General features: G+C 44.3%; 2 protein-coding genes across 17 annotated transcripts in view; both read left to right on the top strand.

The window, feature by feature from the left end:
• The window catches only part of LOC126986861 (serine/threonine-protein phosphatase 6 regulatory ankyrin repeat subunit B-like), a 124462-nt gene that overhangs the window by 61638 nt on the left and 40440 nt on the right, over positions 1-22384 (top strand). For all 16 annotated transcript variants that reach the window (XR_007739999.1, XR_007740001.1, XR_007740000.1 and 13 more), the window contains exon 5: positions 21141-21241. Coding sequence is in view for 11 of the 16 variants with exons in the window: in XM_050843323.1 (XP_050699280.1) it covers positions 21141-21241 (101 nt within the window). In the remaining 5 variants the exon portion in view is untranslated. The remainder of the gene's footprint in view (positions 1-21140; positions 21242-22384) is intronic.
• LOC126986862 (trichohyalin-like) lies at positions 17671-19682 on the top strand. The gene is made up of 2 exons (XM_050843326.1): positions 17671-18445; positions 18656-19682. The coding sequence occupies exons 1-2, from the start codon at positions 17718-17720 to the stop codon at positions 19530-19532; spliced, it is 1605 nt and encodes a 534-aa protein (XP_050699283.1). The 5' UTR covers positions 17671-17717; the 3' UTR covers positions 19533-19682.

The following is a 22384-nucleotide window of genomic DNA, read 5'->3' on the forward strand; positions in this document are numbered from 1 at the left end:
TTTAGTCCTAGAGCTGTTTCCTTTACTGTAAACAAGAGTGCAATCCCTTTGACAGAACTAACAGCAATGTGACTCCCGCCCTCTGCCATTAAGTTGTCTAAATATTGTAGCCCTAGAGCTGTTTCCTTTACTGTAAACAAGAGTGCAATCTCTTTGACAGAACTAACAGCAATGTGACTCCCGCCCTCTGCCATTAAGTTGTCTAAATATTGTAGCCCTTGAGCTGTTTCCTTTACTGTAAACAAGAGTGCAATCCCTTAGACAGAACTAACAGCAATGTGACTGCCGCCCTCTGCCATTAAGTTTGAAAGTGGCGAGCCAGTGAACAGTATCGCGACCAAGTGCAATTGTCTGATCCGTACTCTGAAGAACCGTGAACTAAAGAGACTGGAAGTAAGGAAGATGAGGGAGCAAGGAACTCTGGCCATTGAACTCTCCTCTTGTGTCCACGTGACGACACTTACCACATTTTTTCTACTGCATTTACCTAGCGAGCGTGGGACGTAATTGATCTTTTGCGTGGAGGAAGTTAAGTGTGTTGTTCCTTCAATTACTTAGTGTTGTTACGTCCGATCGATTGTGGGCGGAGTGGAAAAAAATGGGCGGCTTTTCCGATACCCTACGGCCCTGTCCACCCAGCAGTGAATGGGTACCAGGTATTAATCGGGGGTTGTGTCCCGTCTCCTGGGATCTGTTCCCTTCTCCTATAATTCCTTCTCCCTCCTGTCTCTCTCCGGCACATGACCACAGATGTTGCGCCGACTAAACGAAACTTTCCAACTTTTCCGATCGATTGTTAAGTCATACGCTTCACACCGCCGAGGGGAAAGGGCAATATTCTGAAACATTGTGGCCATATCTCTAAACATTTTGGCCACATTCTTAAATATTTCGGCGCCCAATCACGCACGTTTGGCAAGGCTTTCGTAGGAGTTGTGGGCAGTGTTATGATCTTGGTAGTCGGTTGGCAAAGTTTATGTTTCATGAACGTGAAAAAATTCTCATGGGAACCCGATTCATCCCCTCTTCAGCCTTTGGAGATAGTTGATGTGAGAGGCAGAAGCGTCTGAGAATACTGACCAAAGTTCTTTCGTCTCACAGTCAGGAAGGTCACATTAACCCGTTCGCTGCGATTGGCTCGGATTAGGCTTTCAGTTGTAGCCTAGTAACATACAGCCCCATGTCTTTCTCTGCCTCTGTGGTGGATAGTGGAGTGTTTCCCATGTGGTATTGGTGTGCTGGATATCCCCTCCCAAGGTACAGGACTTTACATTTTTCTTCATTGAATTGGAGCAGCCACTTTTTGTTCCACTCTTGTAGCTTGGTGATGTCTTACTGCAGGAAATCCGCAGTCAAGGGGTTTAGGGGGGTGGGGGGGGCGCTTGCAGGGAGAGGCCTCAGAAAGTGTTCCTGTGAAATGTTGACGGAATCGAGGCCGGGTGCGTGCCGCAGCGGAGGGCTGTGTAAACATTGACTCCTGCATTGGGGATAAGACTAACGAGGAGGCAGTGTTGTTGTTGTTATTATGATGATGGTGATGATGATGATTGTTGAGTATTATTGTTATTACTACCACTACTACTACTTTTCTGCTACTATTACTCGTACTATTATCTTCAACATCATTATATTTTTGAATAGTTCGTGTGTGTGTGTGTGTGTGTGTGTGTGTGTGTGTGTGTGTGTGTGTATCCCCGTTCCCCCCACTACTAAATAAACCATGGCCGGCATGACACAAGGTCGTGGGTGAGCCGTAACACCATCGACGGGGCCTTCGACGTGACTCACCGGCCGATATAAGGGACCCGGGCGCACTCTCTCGGTAGTCGTCGAGATCTTAACACAGTACAATAAGTGCGACCTGTAACCTTTTTTCTGGGAGTCGTTCTTTAATTTCTCGGCAAACTTACATGCTGGCCCGTTGTGTAAGTCAGCTATCTTCATGGGCACTGATGGTGGATCTTATTCCTTTGTCAATAGTGGCGCTGGCAAATTATTATTATTTTTTTTTTTTAATTATCGCTCATAACGCCGGTAGGATGTCTTGAGGGACCTGGCAGTTAGTGGCGTGAGCGAATATCATTTATGAGGCTGCCGTAATATGCTTGGCCCACGCTGCACCCGAATGATCCTCTTGTTGGAAATCACTGAAGTTTGGTTGATAGATAATCTGGACAGCATGACAGTAATCTTCTGCCACTCGGCAATTATTGAAAATTGCCAGCTGGTGCGATACGACTCCAAACCGAGTCCTCGGGATCGTGGTCCACGTCCGTGCGCTAATCATTCCGCCACTGCCTCTATATTGCTCAAGCTGTTCCCTGTTGTTATGCTTGACCGAGGCCGCAAAAGTTTTGAAGACTGGCAGCACGAGGCAAATCTTCGGCCACTCGTTGAACGTTTAAGTTTTTACCACAACTGGCCAACTAGATACTCGGATTAGTCGCAGAAACTTAAGCGTTCAAGCTAGCTCGGCATTCACACATTTAAAGCTTGAGAATTGGTCGAGAACGTTTCCACCTCCTTAGTGAATCAGTCACTCCCGCACTCACTCACTGATTGTTGTACCGGCACCGTGCATTAGTGTTCTGAAATTAGCGCTTTGAGGGCAACTTGTCTTTTCACATCGCTATTCTGTGACCATAAAGCCTTTCATTTTCCCCTTTCGGTTGTGGAAGTAAGATGGAGAACACGTAATATTAGGCTACGAGACATGACATGCTTATTTTCAGTGAACGAAATGTGTGTGCGTGGGTACATTTGTTACCTGCATTTACCTTTGCATCTGACACTTATCCGTCTGTCCTTCTCGCTATTTGTTGAGTAAGTTTTTTTTTCTTTTTTACAATAAAGGAGACAGCTCAAGGGCACAAAAAAAAGGAAACAATAATAAAAGAAAGGCCCGCTACTCGCTGCTCCTAAAAAAAAAAGAATCAAAAGAGGTGGCCGAAAGAGAGGTCAATTTTGGGAGGAGATTTAGCTATGCAAGTTATATGCCTGAGCTGACCTGGTTACATGAAAGCTACCGTATGTAGTGATATTCAGCCTTTTGAACATAAGAGGTTTTAATCATCGCCATGGGAATCGGGCAGAATTGAATAATTAAAAATAATAATCATCGTTTGTTATCACGACCATCAGTGACTCCGAGCCGATTTCACAGTCCAACACAGTGTCTTCGTAACAGCCCGAACCAAACCATAGAATCCCATACAATCCAGAACGGTGAGGTTTTCGATGCCACGCTAAATACACAAGACTTTTCCTGTATAATTTCATCAAATTTGTGAACTTAAATACAAACACTAGACACTATACAAGGAAATTTCGAAGGCTCTGGTATTGGTTTAGGAGTCTACTAACCCATCATGGGGAACTGTGAAACTGGTCCTCCGTCTCCCACACAGGCAGGGTATCCAGGATGTCAAGAGTGTTCAAGTACCCGTCCTGACGCTATTCTTGGAAAAACTAATCTCTTTTATTTTCCTTTCACGACACGCAGCGAATACGGAGCCACGTGCACCCAATGCCGTGAGTCAGGGAGCACCGCAACACCTCGTGACGAGAAGAATTATGTCGCAAAATAAATCAACAATCACGGCATTCATCTTGCAAGGAAACGTGAAAAATAGACGAATAGTACAATAAACACGGCCGCTTTACGTCAACCAATAAACAAGTGGGACACGCAGCGAAGAAAAAAAATATATGAAAACGAATACATAAAAAAAGAAAATATAAAGAACGAATATATATAAAAAGGAAGAATATAATATATAAAAACAAATATGTATTAAAAGAATAATATATATAAAAACGAATATATATTATGAAAAGAAAATTATATATATATATATATATATATATATATATATATATATATATATATATATATATATATATATATATATATATGATAAACGAATGTATACAAAAAGAAGAACACATATAGAAACAAACGCACAAGAACGCTTTAAATCATACAAAAAAAATTCTTCCTTTGCCCCGCTTACCAGGAAGGGGCGGATGAACGCCGGCTATTAAATATCCGGCGATGTCCCCGCAGCGCCGCAGAACGCCCCGTCACGCGCGAGTCATTACGAAGAGTGCGGTGGAAGACGGAAGGGGGGGGGGGGGGGGACTCTCAGCTGATGCACGGACGCCGGGACTCTATATTCACGGCGGACCTGTGTTGTGGGTGTCTCCCTTTGTCTGTCTTTTTGCTTATATGGTCTTTGTCGTTTACCGTTTGATTTAGGGATGGGATAGTCGTGTGTGTGTGTGTGTGTGTGTGTGTGTGTGTGTGTGTGTGTGTGTGTGTGTGTGTGTGTGTGTGTGTGTGTCCTCTCTTTCTCCTCCAAGGTAATTCTTGCTCTGAAGCTTAAATTGGGGACTTGCAACATTTTCTATTTGCATATTAAACTGCATCTTCTAGCAACTCCCCGGTTTATTTTATTTTATTTTATTTGTCATTATTTATTTTATGTATGTATTTGCATGCGTGTGTGTGTGCGTGCGTCGCTCATACATAATGCATTGTCACTCTAGTTCCACGAGTCCCTTTTTTCATAGCTTTAATTTAAACCAAGAATGTCCTATAATGTCTCAACTCCCAGTCTTCATGTTAACTATATTTGCTGACCTCTGAAGACCTCATAGAGTACACAAAATCCTGCCTTCGTGACTCTAAAAGAAATGACGTTATGGATTATTTATACCCTTCCGTGGGCTGGAATGGTATTGACGCAGGGCGTGTGGCGAGGACAGGGCCGCGTCTGCTATAAGAGCTAAATTCAGGTCAGGATAGACTCGAAGTGCAGTGGAAGGAGACTGAATGAGGCTCAGGAAGTATCGCAACAAAGAGACGAACACTGAAGTAGATTGATCCGAAGTTGCGCTAAAGGAAAAGCGGAATTCACAACCTGAACCCACGAATCCTGAAGTATATTGACCCCCTAAAGTTACTGTGAAAGGGAAGCAGAATTCACAACCTGGACACACGAATTATGAAGTATATTGACCCCTAAAGTTACTCTGAAAGGGAAGCAGAATTCACAACCTGGACACACGAATTATGAAGTATATTGACCCCCTAAAGTTACTCTGAAAGGGAAGCAGAACTCACAACCTGGACACACGAATTATGAAGTATATTGACCCCCTAAAGTTACTCTGAAAGGGAAGCAGAACTCACAACCTGGACACACGAACCATGAAGTAAATTGACCCCCTGAAGCAATACCTAAAGGGGAAGAACTCACATCCTGGACCCTCAAATCCTGAAATATAATGACCCACTAAAGTTACTCTAAATGGAAAGCAAAACGCACAACTAGAGTACAAGAACTACGAACCATTTTCATTTATCCAGGTTACTTTAAAGAGGAAGTGGAGGTCCGTCGCGGCTGAATAAATGAAACCCAAGGAATAATATAACAGAAGCGAGAGAAGAGAAAAAGCAACACTAAACACAATAGCATTACCGGCGTTAAATATTCAGAGGTGTAGTGACGTCAGACCTTCCCCGAGCCGCCCCGAGCCTCCCCCAACCCCCCAGGACCCTCACCTCCCCGCATGACACAGGTTGGACGGAGCATTGGCAGGTTATTGGCCGCCCCGTGAGTGCGACGCAGAAGGCAAAGGGTCGTAGTGAAGGGCGGGGGCAAGGTCTGTGAAGGACGCTGGAGGAAGGAGAAGTTAGATGCCATTTTAGAAGACGAGGGAAAAATGTTAGTTATATTAGACGTGAGAATAGATTGTTAATATTTTTGGTTGTGATTGTTATGTTCGTATATAGTTAAAGTGGGTGGTTGTTGTGTGTTTAATAGCTGAATGAAAGAGAAGTCAGATGCCACTAATTAAGAGCACGAAAGGAAGTTTGGTATTGGGATTAGGTGTCAGAGAAGATTGTTATTATTTTTTTATGGGTGGTTGTTCGTCGCCATTAAGAAAATAAAAGGAAAGATGATGTATGGATGAGACGTGAGGGAAGGTTTCTGTCCGTGATAGTATATAGCTTAGGTGGGTGATTGTGTTGTGTGTCAGTGAAGAGTGTTGATGGGTGAATGTTGCGTGTTAGTGAATGTCTTCGGGGGGGGAGGGTGTTGTGTAAAATATAAATGTATGATTGCTTTCTGATGTACTGTTGTGTCCAGATGCGTGAGAGGTGTCCTGCACGGTGGAAGGGGGAAAGAAAATCCAGGCAGGGTGCAGGATCTGAAAGGGTGTATGTAGTGTTGTCTTACTGGCGCGGTGGGTAGGAGAGTGGATGTTTGTATTGCTGTCAGTAGGGTGGGGGTGAGGTGTTATCCAGGAGGGGTATGTGGAAGGATGGGTGTTTGTAATTGTGTCCGCTAGGGTGGGCCAGAGAAAACGTGAAAATAAAAGGAAAGATGATGTGAGGATGAGACGTGAGGGAAGATTTTTGTCCGTGATAGTTTATAGCTGAGGTGAGGACTAAGCAAGGTGGGTAGGAGAATGTGCATCTGCGGGGGTATCTGGCAGGGTGAGTTACAGAGTTGAAGTCCACGTGGGAGAATGGCAAGGTGTCCGAGAGAGTGAGTATTCGTTCGTAAGACTCGTAGATACCGTCCAGGCAAGGTATATGGAAGGGTGGTTTTCTAGATGGTGTTCGGTGAAGTGGGAGGGGGAGTGGCGTAGAAGAATGAATGTCTTGGCAAGGTGCTGAGAGAGTAAATGTTCGTAGGGTGACTTCCCAGGGTGGGCAGTGTATAGCTAGTGTCCAGGCAGGGTATACGGAAGAACGGTTAGGTAGTTGGTGTGCGGCAGGGTGAGTGTGAGAGTGGGGGCCGTATTAGTACTGAACATATCGTCGCCCAAGTTTACATATTTGACAAGGCTTTCGTAGGAGTTTTTGGCCAATTCCAGGAGTAGTTTTATGACCCTGGTGGTGGTTTGACCCTTCCTCTGTACCATGAACCTAAAGAAATACTCATTAGAACCCGTTTGATCCCCTCTTTGATCTTTAGAAATAGTTGATGTGAGAAACGAAAGTATCTTACAATACCGACTTGAGTGTCCGTAGAGGTGCTTTGGCAAGATGGGCAGCATAGGTAATACCCAGTGTGAATAAAAAAAATAAGGATCTGCAGCAGTGTCTTAGTAAGGGGTGTAAGAGAGTGAGTGTGAGGGGAGATAAAAAAGATATGTGAGTGTGTTTCGATAGTTGATGCTTAAACTAGGTACCTGAAGGGATGTTTTGTTAGGTTAAGATAGTGGGGGTTTAAAGAAGGTAAGAAAGATAGGTAAATGTGTCTCGATAGTGGATGTTTTGTCAGGGTAAGATAGTTGGAGTCTAAAAAAGATAGGAAAGATAGGTGAATGTATCTCGATAGTGGATGTTTTGTCAGGGTAAGATAGTGGGGGTTTAAAGAAGGTAAGAAAGATAGGTAAATGTGTCTCGATAGTGGATGTTTTGTCAGGGTAAGATAGTGGGGGTTTAAAGAAGGTAAGAAAGATAGGTAAATGTGTCTCGATAGTGGATGTTTTGTCAGGGTAAGATAGTTGGAGTTTAAAGAAGGTAAGAAAGATAGGTAAATGTGTCTCGATAGTGGATGTTTTGTCAGGGTAAGATAGTTGGAGTTTAAAGAAGATAAGAAAGATAGTGGATGTCTAGGGAAGGTAAGAAAGATAAGGAAATGTGCCCCAATAGTGGTTGCATAATTTCACTTTAATAGAAGACCCAATTAATCCAATCTTTCCTCCTTCGTGTTATAGAAAGCCGCTTCATCAGGCCGAGGAGATAACAGCAATTAAGAGAAGCGTCATCAGGGCGCCACAGAAGCTTGTTAGAGGGCACGTAATTAGGAGGAATTTGACGGAGGTGAAGCCAATTAAGGTCAGGTCACAGGGGGGCCTCGTCACTTGACCCCTCGACACAGGAGAGGGCTAAAGGTCAACCCTCGCGTCCCCCTGCAGAATTGGGTCACCGGCGCCACATTTGTCAGGTCCAAGGAGCGCGGGGGAATTTTTTTTAGGAGGAAAAGAAAATTAGTAAAAAGATAAGTTGGCTCCCTTATATTATGCATGTCGCTGAAAAGTTAGAGGATAGGGAAGAAGAAGAGGAGAGAAGAGAAGAGAAAAGAAGAGAATAGGAGAGGAAAAGAGAAGAGAAGAGAAGAGAAGAGACGAGACGAGACGAGACGAGACGAGACGAGGCATTACTAATAAAAAAAAACACTGATACCCTGAAATATCGAGGAAAAGGAACCGAAATATTCTTAAAAGGTAAACAATATAAATAGCTGATGAGGAAAGCAATAGAAATATACAGTAAAAACGTATCCATGAAAGAAGCGATGATGTGGGAAATGTAAGGACGATAAAATAAACAACAAAAGGCACCCAAATACCTCTAAAAAAACACTTAAAGAACTGAAGTAATGGAATAGCAATGAGGTGTGCATATCCCATAACACACACACACACACACACACACACACACACACACACACACACTGGCTACCGTTGCGCCTGTCCTTGTTCCTCTCTTTGGTCTTAAGAAAAATGGGAAGATATGGATAACGTTCTTTTTGTTTTGTTGTTCTTGTTGTTGTTGACGTTCTTCTTCTTCTTCTTCTTTTTCTTCTTCTTTTTCTTCTTTCTCTTCTATTCCTCCTTTTTCCTCTTCTTCCTCTTGTTCTTTTTGTTCTTGTTTTCTTGTTCTTATTCTTGTTCTTGTTTTTGTTCTTCTTCTTCTTCTTCCTCTTCTTCTTCATCTTTTTATTTTTCCTCTTCTTCTTCTTCTTGTTCTCCGTCTACTTCTTCTTCTTTCGTGAGAGAGAGAGAGAAAGAGAGAGAGAGAGAGAGAGAGAGAGAGAGAGAGAGAGAGAGAGAGAGAGAGAGAGAGAGAGAGAGAGAGAGAGAGAGAGAGAGAGAGAGAGAGAGAGAGAGAGAGAGAGAGAGAGAGAGAGGAATTCGAGAAGACCTCAACAGGAAAAAAAAACACGATAAGGCCTCAGCGACGTTAGCCACAGGTGCGAGGCAGGATTATGTCGCAAGGGGCTGTGAAGACATGTATGACGATGCTTATGTTTGAGTGTATGTATGTATATGTATGTATATTGTATTTTTTTGTACACTTAATCATTTTTATATATAATACTTCATGGCCTTTGAATAGGCAGCACACGGCAGTGCACGTTTGGGCAATTCCTTTACATATACCTGTGTGTTTGATTGAATATGAGGCAGGTATGTGGTTAATTTGACTGAGCTGTGTTTCCTTTGGTGTGTAAACGTGGCAGAGAGAGAGAGAGAGAGAGAGAGAGAGAGAGAGAGAGAGAGAGAGAGAGAGAGAGAGAGAGAGAGAGAGAGAGAGAAGACCTCAACAGGAAAAAACACGATAATGCCTCAGTGACGTAAGCCACAGGTGCGAGGCAGCCTCTTGTCGCTGGGGCGGTGAAGAAATAAATGACGATGATTATGTTGGAGTGTATGTATGTATATGTATGTATGTAGGTACATATTTTTTGTACATATTTTTATAATACTTCATGGCCTTTGAATAGGCAGCACACGGCAGTGCACCTTTGGGCAATTCCTTTACATATACCTGTGTGTTTAATTGAATATGAGGCAGGTATGTGGATAATTTGACTGAGCTGTGTTTCCTTTGGTGTGTAAACGTGGCAGAGAGAGAGAGAGAGAGAGAGAGAGAGAGAGAGAGAGAGAGAGAGAGAGAGAGAGAGAGAGAGAGAGAGAGAGAGAGAGAGAGAGAGAGAGAGAGAGAGAGAGAGAGAGAGAGAGAGAGAGAGAGAGAGAGAGAGAGAGAGAGAAATTCGAGAAGACCTCAACAGGAAAAAACACGATAAGACCTCAATGACGTAAGAAACAGGTGCAAGGCAGGCTCTTGTTGCTGGGGCGGTGAAGATATAAATGACGATGCTTATGTTAGGGTGTATGTATGTATATGTATGTATGTAGGTATGTATTTTTTGTACATATTTTTTTATAATACTTCATGGCCTTTGAATAGGCAGCACACGGCAGTGCACCGTTGGGCAATGCCTTTACATTTACATGTGTGTTTAATTGAAAAAGAGAGGAAGGTATGTGGGTTCACTTACTGAGGTGTGTTTGCTTAGGTGTGTGAGCGTGACAGAGAGAGAGAGAGAGAGAGAGAGAGAGAGAGAGAGAGAGAGAGAGAGAGAGAGAGAGAGAGAGAGAGAGAGAGAGAGAGAGAGAGAGAGAGAGAGAGAGAGAGAGAGAGAGAGAGAGAGAGAGAGAGAGAGAGAGAATAAAGATGTTATACTACCTTTGTATAATAGTTTCGTCAGACCTCATTTGGAGTATGCCGTGCAGTTTTGGTCTCCCCACCATGCGAAAGATACTGCACGGAGGAAGGGACAGAGGGAGACGCAAGCACGGGAACGAAGGGAATAGGAAGTGAAAGAGAAAAAGGAGAGGAATGTAAAGGTGAAATATTAAGGTGTAAAAATGTGAAAGGGAGAAAAAGATTGAAAGAGGATAAGAGGAAGAAGAAGAAGAGGAGGCGAAGGAAGAGGAGGAGGAAGGGGAGGAGAAACTATGGAGGGCACAGCAAGGAAGAGTGAGGGAAAGGGAGGGAGTCGTTTTCTCTCTCTCTCTCTCTCTCTCTCTCTCTCTCTCTCTCTCTCTCTCTCTCTCTCTCTCGTGCAAGGTGTTCTGCGCAGGTATTTATGTCACGTCTTCACCCACGATGTCAATCACGCTCCGAACTCATATTAAACACGCCACGAACTTCACTCATAAAAAAAAGAAAAATACTAATTGTTCTCACCCGAGGCGGAACTATTTTAACCTTGACCTTGAACTGAGTGTTAGAGAGAGAGAGAGAGAGAGAGAGAGAGAGAGAGAGAGAGAGAGAGAGAGAGAGAGAGAGAGAGAGAGAGAGAGAGAGAGAGAGAGAGAGAGAGAGAGAGAGAGAGAAAGAGAGAGAGAGAGAGAGACCCCCCACGCACGTTTAACTTATATTATTTTAGAGCCTTGCACATACACACACACACACACACACACACACACACACACACACACACACACACACACACACACACACACACACACACACACACATACACATAACTTCGTCAGCACGGAATATAACGATGCTTTACGATGCCATAATAAGTCTGCCGGAGTGATTCATAACAGACGAGGAAGCCAGCGTGAAAACTACTTAATGGTCACTTTTATTCGCTGTTATGTATTGATTCCTCGTTAGTTACTTTTCCTCCCCGCCTTGCCACAGGAAAAGTGAAATAGTTGACATAAATTAGGATCATAGTAAATTTTAAGATCGACTTGGCTTTAGGTATGTAAGAATTTTCACTAATAAAATAATCTTCAAAGTTACCTTGAAAGAATAGTCATCAGAATTTCCACGTATAAATGACGGAATGCACGTAGTTAAAAAAAAAAAAATCAAGTATAGACGAAATAATAGTTTTTTTTTTTTCTTCAAATTTTCAAGTATACTAAATAATATACGTAATCTCAAAATTTCAAATAGACAAAATACACGTATCTTTCCAAAGTAGTAGTAGCGGGCTATTCTTTCACATTTGTTACCTTTTGTTATGCCCTTGAACTGACTCCTCTGCTCTAGAAAAAAAAAAAAACATTATATATAGACGAAAGAACAAAGTCTCACAACGCATCAAATATAAACGTAAGAACATAGCCCCCCAAAATTCTACGTATACGAAGTCAAAATAATCGTCTCACAAACTACGCTCTTATCTCCTCGCTATCGCGCCCCGCCTTGCCGGAAGCCTCGGCCCATCAACGTGACCCGCAGGTGTTACAGGTGCTACGTGCAAGGTGAGCCGTCCCCAGGTGGCCCGCGCTTACCTGAAGAGTGCCGGTCATGTTACGGGTCGAGGAACGGGAAGGAAGGAGGAGGAAAGGGAAAGGTAGAATGCCGGAGGACAACAGGACAGAAGGGAGAGGAGATGAAAGGGAAACATTAGGGAAACATGGAAGGTGAAAGGAAGAAAACGGGAAATAAGGACAGAAAGAAAAGGAAATAGAAGGAAAACATTAAGGAAACATTGAAGGTGAAAGGAAGAAAAAAGGGAAATAAGAACAGAAATAAGAGGAAATAGAAGGAAAACATTAAGGAAATATTGAAGGCGGAAGGAAGAAAACGGGAAATAAGGACAGAAAGAAGAGGAGATAAAAGGAAAACAGTAAGGAAACATTGAAGGTGAAATGAAGAAAACGGGAAATAAGGACAGAAAGAAAAGGAAATAGAAGGAAAACATTAAGGAAACATTGAAGGTGAAAGGAAGAAAAAAGGGAAATAAGAACAGAAAGAAGAGGAAATAGAAGGAAAACATTAAGGAAACATTGAAGGTGAAGGGAAGAAAACGGGAAATAAGGACAGAAAGGAGAGGAGATAAAAGGGAAACATTTAGGAAACATTGAAGGTGAATAGAAGAAAACGGGAAACAAGGACAGAAAGAAGAGGAAATTGAAGGAAAACATTAAGGAAACATTGAAGGTGGAAGGAAAAAAAGGTCAATGGAGAAGTGAAAACGTGGATTGAGAAAGAAAGAAGTTGCAAAAGGGAAGGAAGGAAATAAAAAGGAAGAAGAGGAAATGGAAGGAAGGACAAACGAAAAAAGAGGAAAGGGAGGGAACGAACATGGGAAGAAAAGGAAATAAGTATGGAGAGGAAGAGAATGATGAAAGCAAAAAGAGAAGATGGCGCCACTATAAACACTTGCCTGCGCCATGATGGGCTGGGGCCGAATACCATCCAGGCCCCTCAAGCAAGCCTACCGGCGCAAGAGGCGTAAACGTAAAAAAAAAAAAAAAAAAAAAAAAGATTAAGAAGGAAAGTTAGTGAAGGGAATCAAAAATGTCGAGGCAAAGAGAAGCCAAAGTACTTAAAACACCGAAAAAATATGCTAGAGTTAAAGGGAGGAGTAAGAAAAAGGGAGAGAACAATGGAAGCAAAAACAAGAGAAAGATGGAGCAGCAAAGTTAGTGAAGGGAAATAATCGTTGAGACAAATAAAAGAAAAATAGATTGTCCTTGAAGAAAAAGAATAATGAAAGAGCTGCACGAAAATAACAAAGAGAAAATGGAGGTTGTAAAAAAAAGGCTTCCCTAAAAGAAAAATTAAGTAAAAGAGAAAGAATTAAGAAGAGGAAGTAAGACATTATTTTTTCAACTGCTTCCCTTGCTGTCCTAATGGTCGACATAATGGAAGTAAATTACCGACAATCATTTCCAAGCAAATTTTTCACTAGCGTTGTTGGGTAATGACAGCGAGAAAGCTTTTAATACCTTACTGTGTGTGTGTGTGTGTGTGTGTGTGTGTGTGTGTGTGTGTGTGTGTGTGTGTTATTTATTAAGAGAAGCTCGGCATGGGAGGATTATTTAGAATTCCTCGAAGGAGTTACTGATTCAATTCACGAGAGACAGCATGAGAGAGAGAGAGAGAGAGAGAGAGAGAGAGAGAGAGAGAGAGAGAGAGAGAGAGAGAGAGAGAGAGAGAGAGAGAGAGAGAGAGAGAGAGAGAGAGAGAGAGAAGCCAATAAAAGAAGAAAAACAAGAAGTCGAACAGACACGTGCGAGGAATTATACACACACACACACACACACACACACACACACACACACACACACACACACACACACACACTAAAAAATATTCCCATCGTATATTATGTCGCAGCGAACACACCAATGCTGACATAACGACATTAACAGCGACAACAACAACAACAACAACAACAACAACAACAACAACAACAACAACAACAACAACAACAACAACAACAACAATAATAATAATAATGATAATAATAATAATAATAATAATAATAATAATAATAATAATAATAACGACAACAATACCGTCCAGTGCATAACAAAAAAAGTGTAATAGATAGACGAGTCATCCCTAAAATAACTCGCTGGAGGTTCACGTATAAACAAACACACAAAAAAATGTTGGTATTGTCGACGTAAGTGCAGTTTTCTTCTTTTCGTCCCCCTTCCTCCTCCTCCTCTTCTGTTTTTCTCTTGCACCAGTTGCTGATTTTTTTCATTTTCCCTTTCCTCGTTTGCACCGTTTCCTCCTTTCCCCCCTCCTCAGTTTTTATCCTCCTTGCCCTATTTACCCCCAATTTTTTCCCTCTACCATCTCACCCTATTTCTCTCCTCATCATTTTCACTCCTCTCCGTCTCCTCCTCCTCCTCCTTCTCTTCGTTGTTTTTCCTTCTCTTTATAGTTTCTTCCTTCTTCACCACCACCTTCATTTTTCTTCTCCTCATCTTTCTTATCCTCCTCCTCCTCCTCCTCCTCCTCCTCCTGATGACCGCCACAACATTCATCCCGTGTTTTTGCATTCTCTCAGTCCATTACCCGCGACATCCTTTATAATTATTTACTTTATGTCCCGAGGCAGCGGCGGCCGTGCAGGGCATCGATTACACAACTCGTATATAACGGCGGTGGTGGCGGCGGGTCGTGTTGCGGCGAGGAAGCCCGGGGGAGGAAGGGGAGAGGAAGAAGGGGAAGGGGGAGGGAGGGGGTGGGTCAGAGGAGGAGAAGGGGGTGGAAAGGAAGTGAATGAAGGAAGAGAAAAGAGAGGAAATTAAAGAGGTGGAAGGAAGAAGAGAAAGGGAGGGGAAGGAGGTGGAAGGAAGGGGTTAGAGGAGGGAAAAGGAATGGAGAGGAATGAGGTGAAGCAAGGGGAAAGGAAGGAAAGGGAAGGGAGGGGAAAGAAGGAAGAAAGGGAAGGGAGGGGAAGGACTGAAGAAGGGGAGGAGATGGAAGAAGGAAAGGAAGGGGAAGGAAGGGAAGGGAGTTGAGAGAAAGGGAAATAGGTGAAAAAAGGAAGGAAAGAGAGGGGACGGTGAAGGAAAGAAGGGATGGGATGGAAGGGAAGGGAAGTGAGAAGGAAGAAAGGAAAGGATGGGGAAACGAAAGGAAGGAGTGATGGGAGGGAAAGGAAAGGGAAGGAAGAGGAAGGAAGGGGAAAGAAAGAAAGGGAAAGGAAGGAAAGGAAGGGAAAGGGACGGGATGGAAGAAAGGAATGGAAAAGAAGGGAAATGAGAAGGAAGAAAGGAAAGGATGGGGAAACGAAAGAAAGGAAGGTGAACGGAGGGAGAGATAGGAGGGAAAGGAAGGGAAAGGGAAGGGAGAGAAAGGAATGGGAAAGAAAGGAGAGGAAGGGAAGGGAAAGAAAGAAAGAGAGGTGAGTGAAGGAGGTCTCTTGTGTTTTTTTTCCTCATATCTCTTCACTCCTCTTCGTGACCCGCGTGTCCAAGGGAAGGTCAGAGGTCAAGGTCACTGAGGATGTCCTGCGTGGGTGATTGAGAGAGAGAGAGAGAGAGAGAGAGAGAGAGAGAGAGAGAGAGAGAGAGAGAGAGAGAGAGAGAGAGAGAGAGAGAGAGAGAGAGAGAGAGAGAGAGAGAGAGAGAGAGAGAGAGAGAGAGAGAGAACATATGACCCAGTTTTTTAGTCGTATGTTATAATAAGCGAATAAAAAAAGATGAGAGAGAGAGAGAGAGAGAGAGAGAGAGAGAGAGAGAGAGAGAGAGAGAGAGAGAGAGAGAGAGAGAGAGAGAGAGAGAGAGAGAGAGAGAGAGCATGACATTCTTCAGCTATCGATAGTAACTGCTATAAATTAGAGACAGGAGGAAGAGGAGGAGGAGGAGTAACAGATCGATGGTATACTTGGCTGAATACAAGTTTTGGAGGAAGGAGGGAGGAAAGAGGATGGAGGAGGGAGGGAAGGAGCGAGAAGTAAGGGGATGAGGGAGGGAGTGAATGGGGAAGCTACGAAAGAAGGTGATGGGGGGGAGGGATAAAATGGGAAGGGATGAAGGGAGAGGGGGAGGAAGGGAAGGGAGTAGAGGCAGGAAAGGTGAGGCAGGGACGGAGAAAGGGAGGAAGGGAGACAACGGAGGGAGGGAAGGAAGGGAGCGAGTGACATTGTTTTCTACGTCATTGCTTACGTAATAAGTCATGTGTGTGTGTGTGTGTGTGTGTGTGTGTGTGTGTGTGTGTGTGTGTGTGTGTCAGTGAGCGTGTGGTAGTGTGAGTTTGTGTTTAATTTTGAAATAGGATAAAGTGCTGTTACCGTATTGATGACACACACACACACACACACACACACACACACACAAAGAGACAGACAGACAGAGAGACAACCTTACTCATACAACAACAACAACAACAACAACAACAACAACAACAACAATAATAACAATGCCATTCCCTAACATAATGAGCAAGTGTCCAACTCCTCCCCTGTGAATGAACCCTTAATTAACGAACCGCCCGCATGAAGCACCTGTAACGAAGCACACGACCCACTGAACCAACTGAAGGGGGACTAATACCCTCCCCCCCCCCCCTTGTCCCCACGCCACCATCATCACGCAGTAAAGTCCCTGCTCGCTCACTTCACTCTTTACGCTGGGAAGGATGAAGGTCTTGTTTTCCCTTTTTTTATGTTTGTGTTTTTCATTTTTCATGTCTCATTTTGTTTCATTTTTCTTCTTTCCGATTTTTCATTTCATTTCATTTTTCATTTTATCTTTTATTTCTTTCATTTTCTCTTTTTTCGACTCTTCACTTTATTTCATTTTTTTTCATTTTACGTTTTCGATTTACAATTTCATTTCATTTTTCATTTGATTTCACTTTATTTCTCATTTCTTCATCTTCATTTTACTTTTCATCATCTTTTCATTTCTTCTTTTTCCATTTTCTGTTAGTACAAGCGAGAATGAAGGGCGGTGGTGATGGTGGTGGTGATGGTGGTGGTGATGGTGGTGGTAATGGTAGCGACTTGTGATCTTTTTCTCTTTCATTTGCGAGCTGATGCTGTTCGTGTTGTTATTGTTTTGTTGTGGTTGTGATGGAGGATGGGGCTTGGGGTGGGAATGAGAGTGGTGGCGTTGTGGTTGTGGTGGTTGCAATGGTAGTGATGGCGATTTTGGTGCACTGGTTGTAGACACGTAGCTGTTGTTGTTGCAGTTATGATTTTATGGTGGTGGTAATGGTTGTGATAAAACGCCGATGGTTCTTAAGGTGGTTTGGGGTGCTGGTTGTCAAGACGGTGATAAGGTGGTGAGGTGGTGATGGCTGAGGTAGTTATGGTTATGGTGGTGATGGTTGTTAAGGTCGTGATGGTGGTGCGAAAACTGTAGTGGTTATATTAAGGTGATGGTCGTTAAGATGGTGGGTGTTGTCAAGGTGGTGGTGGGAGTGGTTGATAATGGTTGTTAATTAAGGTGGTGGTTGTTATGGTGGTGGGTGTTGTCAAGGTGGTGGTGGGAGTGGTTGATAATGGTTGTTAATTAAGGTGGTGGTTGTTATGGTGGTGATGGTTCTTAAAATGGTGACAGTTCACAAGGTACAACACAAGTGCTCCGTCAGCGCCTCCTTCGTAAGTGTTCCCGGGAGGCACAACAGGCCATGCAGCACAGCCCCATCTCCCCACCCCGCCGCCCTCCGTAGCCCCCACCCCTCCCGCGGCCCACCTCCGTATGCCTGGAGGAGGATCCCTCATTTAGTTTTGTATAGTTGAGGTCATGGAGGCTGCCCGTTGGAGGCTTGCTACTCTGTTTCCTGCACGCCGGGGAAGGGCTGCGCGGCTCTCCCTGCGTCGCTTCCTCAGTGGTTGAGCACCATTTTTCTTATTTTTTCGATCGCTTTTTATTTATATTTTTAGCGTGTCGTAAATGGGATTATGCCCCCATTCTGGCTTCTCTGCGTGGCTTTGTGGATCAGGATCGTTGGCTGCCCAGCAATGGAGGAAGGGGATGGCGCCCCGCTCCCCATCGCTCTAGTGGAGGCCCGGCCCTGGAGTGTGAGCAAGGTCCACACGCACAGCCACCCTCTGCCGGGCCAGGACCTGCGGGAGGCGGACTACGTAGTGGACCAGCCGTTGCACCGCGACACCCACCTTGACCCCCAAGAAGACGACCCTTCTCCCTCCCACAGGTATCGATATAAACGCTATGTCAAGAAAGTACGTCGAAGACAAATCAAGCTTGCCCGGCGACTAAAGGCACGCCAGCGACGAGCACAAACTCGCCTAAGAAAAATGCGCCGCACCGTGATGCTTCGCAGAAAACAGCTTCGTAGACGATATTGCCTTCAGACTAAGCGCCTAGCACAGCAGCGTTGCAGGACACGTAGAGTTCGACCGCAGTGCATCAAACAACGAAGGCATCGACAGCAGCGCCTCCGACAAAGAAAGATTCAAAGGCAGCGCCTTAGACAACGAGGGCTTCAAAAGCAGCGCCTCCGACAACGATGGCTTCAACGGAAGCGCCTTAGGCAACGAAGACTTCAACAGCAGCGCCTCAAACAAATACGGCTTCAACGGCAGCGCCTTAGACAAAGAAAGCTTCAAAACCAGCGCCTTAGACAACGAAGGCTTCAATACCAGCGCCTTAGACAACGAAGGCTTCAGTACCAGCGCCTTAGACAACGAAGGCTTCAGCAGCAGCGCCTTAGACAAAGAAGGCTTCAACAACAGCGCCTTAGACAACGAAGGCTTCAACAACAGCGCCTTAGACAACGAAGGCTTCAACAGCAGCGCCTAAGACAACGAAGGCTTCAGCATCAGCGCCTTAGACAACGAAGGACTAGACAGCAGCGCCTTAGACAACGAAGGACTAGACAGCAGCGCCTTAGACAACGAAGGCTTCAGCATCAGCGCCTTAGACAACGAAGGCCTCAACAGCAGCGCCTAAGACAACGAAGGCTTCAGCATCAGCGCCTTAGACAACGAAGGACTAGACAGCAGCGCCTTAGACAAATGTGGCTTCAAAAGCAGCGCCTCCGAAAACGAAAGATCCAAAAGCAACGTTTCAGACAACGAAGGCTTCAACAGCGGCGCCTCAGGCAACGAGGACTTCAGCAGAAGCGCCTCAGGCGACGATATCTGCAGCATCGTCAACAGCGTCGCCGGCAGCAAATACGCTATCAACATCGCCGCAGACAAAAACATAAGAGTCGTGCATTTAAACTCAGAAAGCTAAAGTGTGTTGAGAAGCAACGCTTAAAGCGAAGGCGTAATCAAAAGCGACGTCTGCGTCTCAGAAAGCAACGCCGCCGCCGCCGCCTCCGGAAGTCTTTCAAACGGAAGCTGTTGCAGAGGAAGTGTCTTAAAAGGAAGCTCGTCAAACGACAGCTGCGTAAAGAGAGACAAAACTGCCGACGACGTCTCAAACAAAAGCTCCTGAAACAAAGACGCCTCTTGCGTAAGCTGCTAATGAAGTCGGATCCGGCAAAGACGAGCGACGCAGAGGACCTTCTCTCAGAAAGGGAACGCACCCAACATCGGATTCAGCGACTTTCTGATATACTCAAGCGGCGCCGCAGCGGCCGGGAGAAACAACAAGACTCCCTTAATCTGCCTGCCCAGACCAACGTGCACTGCCCCCTCCAGAAGCTCGTGAACTGCAGCCAGACGGGCAACGCCAGCATGTGTGTGGAGGTGTACGATAGCTACCACATGGACCGCAAGTGTCCCGGAGCCATACTCGTGGCCTGAGGTCCGGCCCGTCGTTCCGCTGAGCTGTGAGTCAGTGGCTTCAAGGCCGAGGAGCGGTGGCCGTGTTGGGGATTGTGCTGCGGGTCTGGCTTTCCCTTTTCAGTAAACTTTTCATTCGTTCCACTCGTCCTGTCAGTAACCATTGCTTTCGTTCTTGTAATATCGTTTTCTTTTTCACATTAGGTTCCTGCTCAACGTGTCTGCAATTTAACTTTTTCAATGTGTTGCAGATGTCGATGTTAGTAACTGATTTGGTGGTGAACGTAAATTAGCGGACCAAGACTAGAATGTGTGCAGAGAAGGCTATACTGCAGCGAGCTTCTTTGTTAATAGATATTGAATAAAACGTGAAAATAAACGCCTCCACCTACCTCCTCTTATTTTTCTCCTAATTCCACTGAGAGCTATTTTTTAATCAGCCTTTTTTTTAAAGATATAAGCAGTCTTTGGCTCTTCCTTGTCTAGCATCCTCTCCAGTGACTGTTTGATAGTCCTGCGAGAAAAGCCAATTTTGTAAAATGATAAATTCGGTTTTCATCGTCAGCAAACCTCTCACTTCATTAATAATATTTTCTTTCTTACACATTTTCCTTTAATCTAACTTTCCTCCTCTGTATATATATATTGTCACCCACGACAGTTCTCTTGTCTTTTTCCTCTCATGTGATCCAACGTTTTCAACACATGTACTTCATATTTCAATCAAACAGTCAGCTCCAAAGAATACGTATCTGCCGCCATATTGACCTTTTGTTATCGGATTCTGTAGAAAAGGAACCGAACCACCGCTGCGGGAAGCTCCAAGCAAATCTCGCAAGGTCTGGGCGTGACCGTGTCCTGTTCTCTCTGGAAACACTCATGGTCTCCCTCCTAAGCTCGGGCGTTGTTTCTTCATTGCTTGCCTTATCATTCAAATAATTAGTTCGATTTTTATTTATTCTCCGTCATTCAGTCAGTTATATCGAAGTGTTCCCAAATGCTAACCAATTTAAGATAGTCACGTAATAATGTTCGCATGTGTATTTGGTGACTACGTTGATCCGTTTTTTTTTAAAGTTGGTAATAGACAATATGATAAGGGACAGACAGACAAACAGACAGACGAACAACGATGAGAACATTATTGCCCTCCTTGCTACGTTGAAAGTTCGCGATGAATATGTTTGTTTCATGTCAAGTACACCTTCCATTAATCTAACACACTCTCTGGTCATGTGTCTATGTTTTCTCTTATATAACACCTCTAGTTCCCTTCTCTCCCACATGAAACTTTCCCTCACCCTTAGCTACGTTGAAAGTTCGCGATGAATATGTTTGTTTCATGTCAAGTACACCTTCCATTAATCTAACACACTCTCTGGTCATGTGTCTATGTTTTCTCTATGTAACACCTCTAGTTCCCTTCTCTCCCACATGAAACTTTCCCTCACCCTTAGCTACGTTGAAAGTTCGCGATGAATATGTTTGTTTCATGTCAAGTACACCTTCCATTAATCTAACACACTCTCTGGTCATGTGTCTATGTTTTCTCTTATGTAACACCTCTAGTTCCCTTCTCTCCCACATGGAACTTTCCCTCACCCTTCTGACACGCTCTCTCCCCCGCAGTGTGTGGCGAGGTGGAGCTGCTGGATATGCTGATGGAGGCCGGGGCAGACCCTTCCACCCCCGACCTGCACGGCGCCTACCCCCTTCACTACGCCGCCCAGGTAAGTGTTTGTGTGTGTGTGTGTGTGTGTAGGGGGGGGGGGGGCGGGGTATGAAGGTGTGTGGGTGTGTGTGTGGTTGTGGGTAGGGTGTGAAGGTGTGTGGGTGTGGGTGTGGTATGAAGGTGTGTGGGCGTGGTTGTGGGTTGGGTATGAAGGTGTGTGGGTGTGGGTGTGGTTGTGGGTTGGGTATGAAGGTGTGTGGGTGTGGGTGTGGTTGTGGGTTGGGTATGAAGGTGTGTGAGTGTGGGTGGGTGTGGGTGTAGTTGTGTGTGGGGGGGGAGGAGTGCGTAAAGTATGTGGGTGTGGGTGGGTGGGTGTGAGTATGAAAGCGTGTGGGTGTGGGTGGGTATGGGTGTGGGGTGGGTGGGGGGGGGGGTCGCGCTCTATATGTTTCTTATGTCTGTCTTATAAGTTTAGCAGGTTTGGAGTTAAAGTCCTTGCTTAACTTATCTTTTTACTGGTTTTGTGTCTTACACGGAGCGTGTGATGTGAACTCTATCGAGACGAAATGATGACTGCCTCGGCAGCCGCACAAGCTATGTGCGTCATCTTTCGTTCATGAGGTTGCCTAGTCACAAAAGGATTTATACAGATAGAAGGAGAAGAAGTGGAAACGGATAGATATTTAGGATTAATATTTACATGTTTACAATGCTCGGTCAGGCTAGCGTGGCGCCCACGCCACGATGAGAGTAAAACTCTATGTACAAGGATGGCCGGGCCAAATGAGATATAGAAAGTATGAAGACGAGAAAGGAAGTACACAGTATAAGGGAATGGAAAAAAAAATAATGAATGGGATACAGGATTATAAGCCCATGAGGGACAAATAGCAGTTAAATGCAGTTAAACAATTTGGCACATGGTTACATTACCAAGAGGAATGGTGTCTAAATTAACAAAGATAAGTGCACAAAAAAAATATTTGTTTTCTAATATCTAAACTCCCGGGAGAATGATTTAGTAACTAAATATAACATGAGAAATAATATATAGTAGAAAATATGATCATGATCATGGAATAAATGGTATGGGAATACATACATGGTTAAGTTAAAATATGGAAACAAAAAATTGGTTGTATATGGATATAAAGGTGTATATACAAATGGTAAATAGATACATATCACAGAGGACTTGCAT

The sequence above is a fragment of the Eriocheir sinensis genome, chromosome 63 (genome assembly GCF_024679095.1).
Source record: "Eriocheir sinensis breed Jianghai 21 chromosome 63, ASM2467909v1, whole genome shotgun sequence".
Lineage (NCBI taxonomy): Eukaryota > Metazoa > Arthropoda > Malacostraca > Decapoda > Varunidae > Eriocheir > Eriocheir sinensis.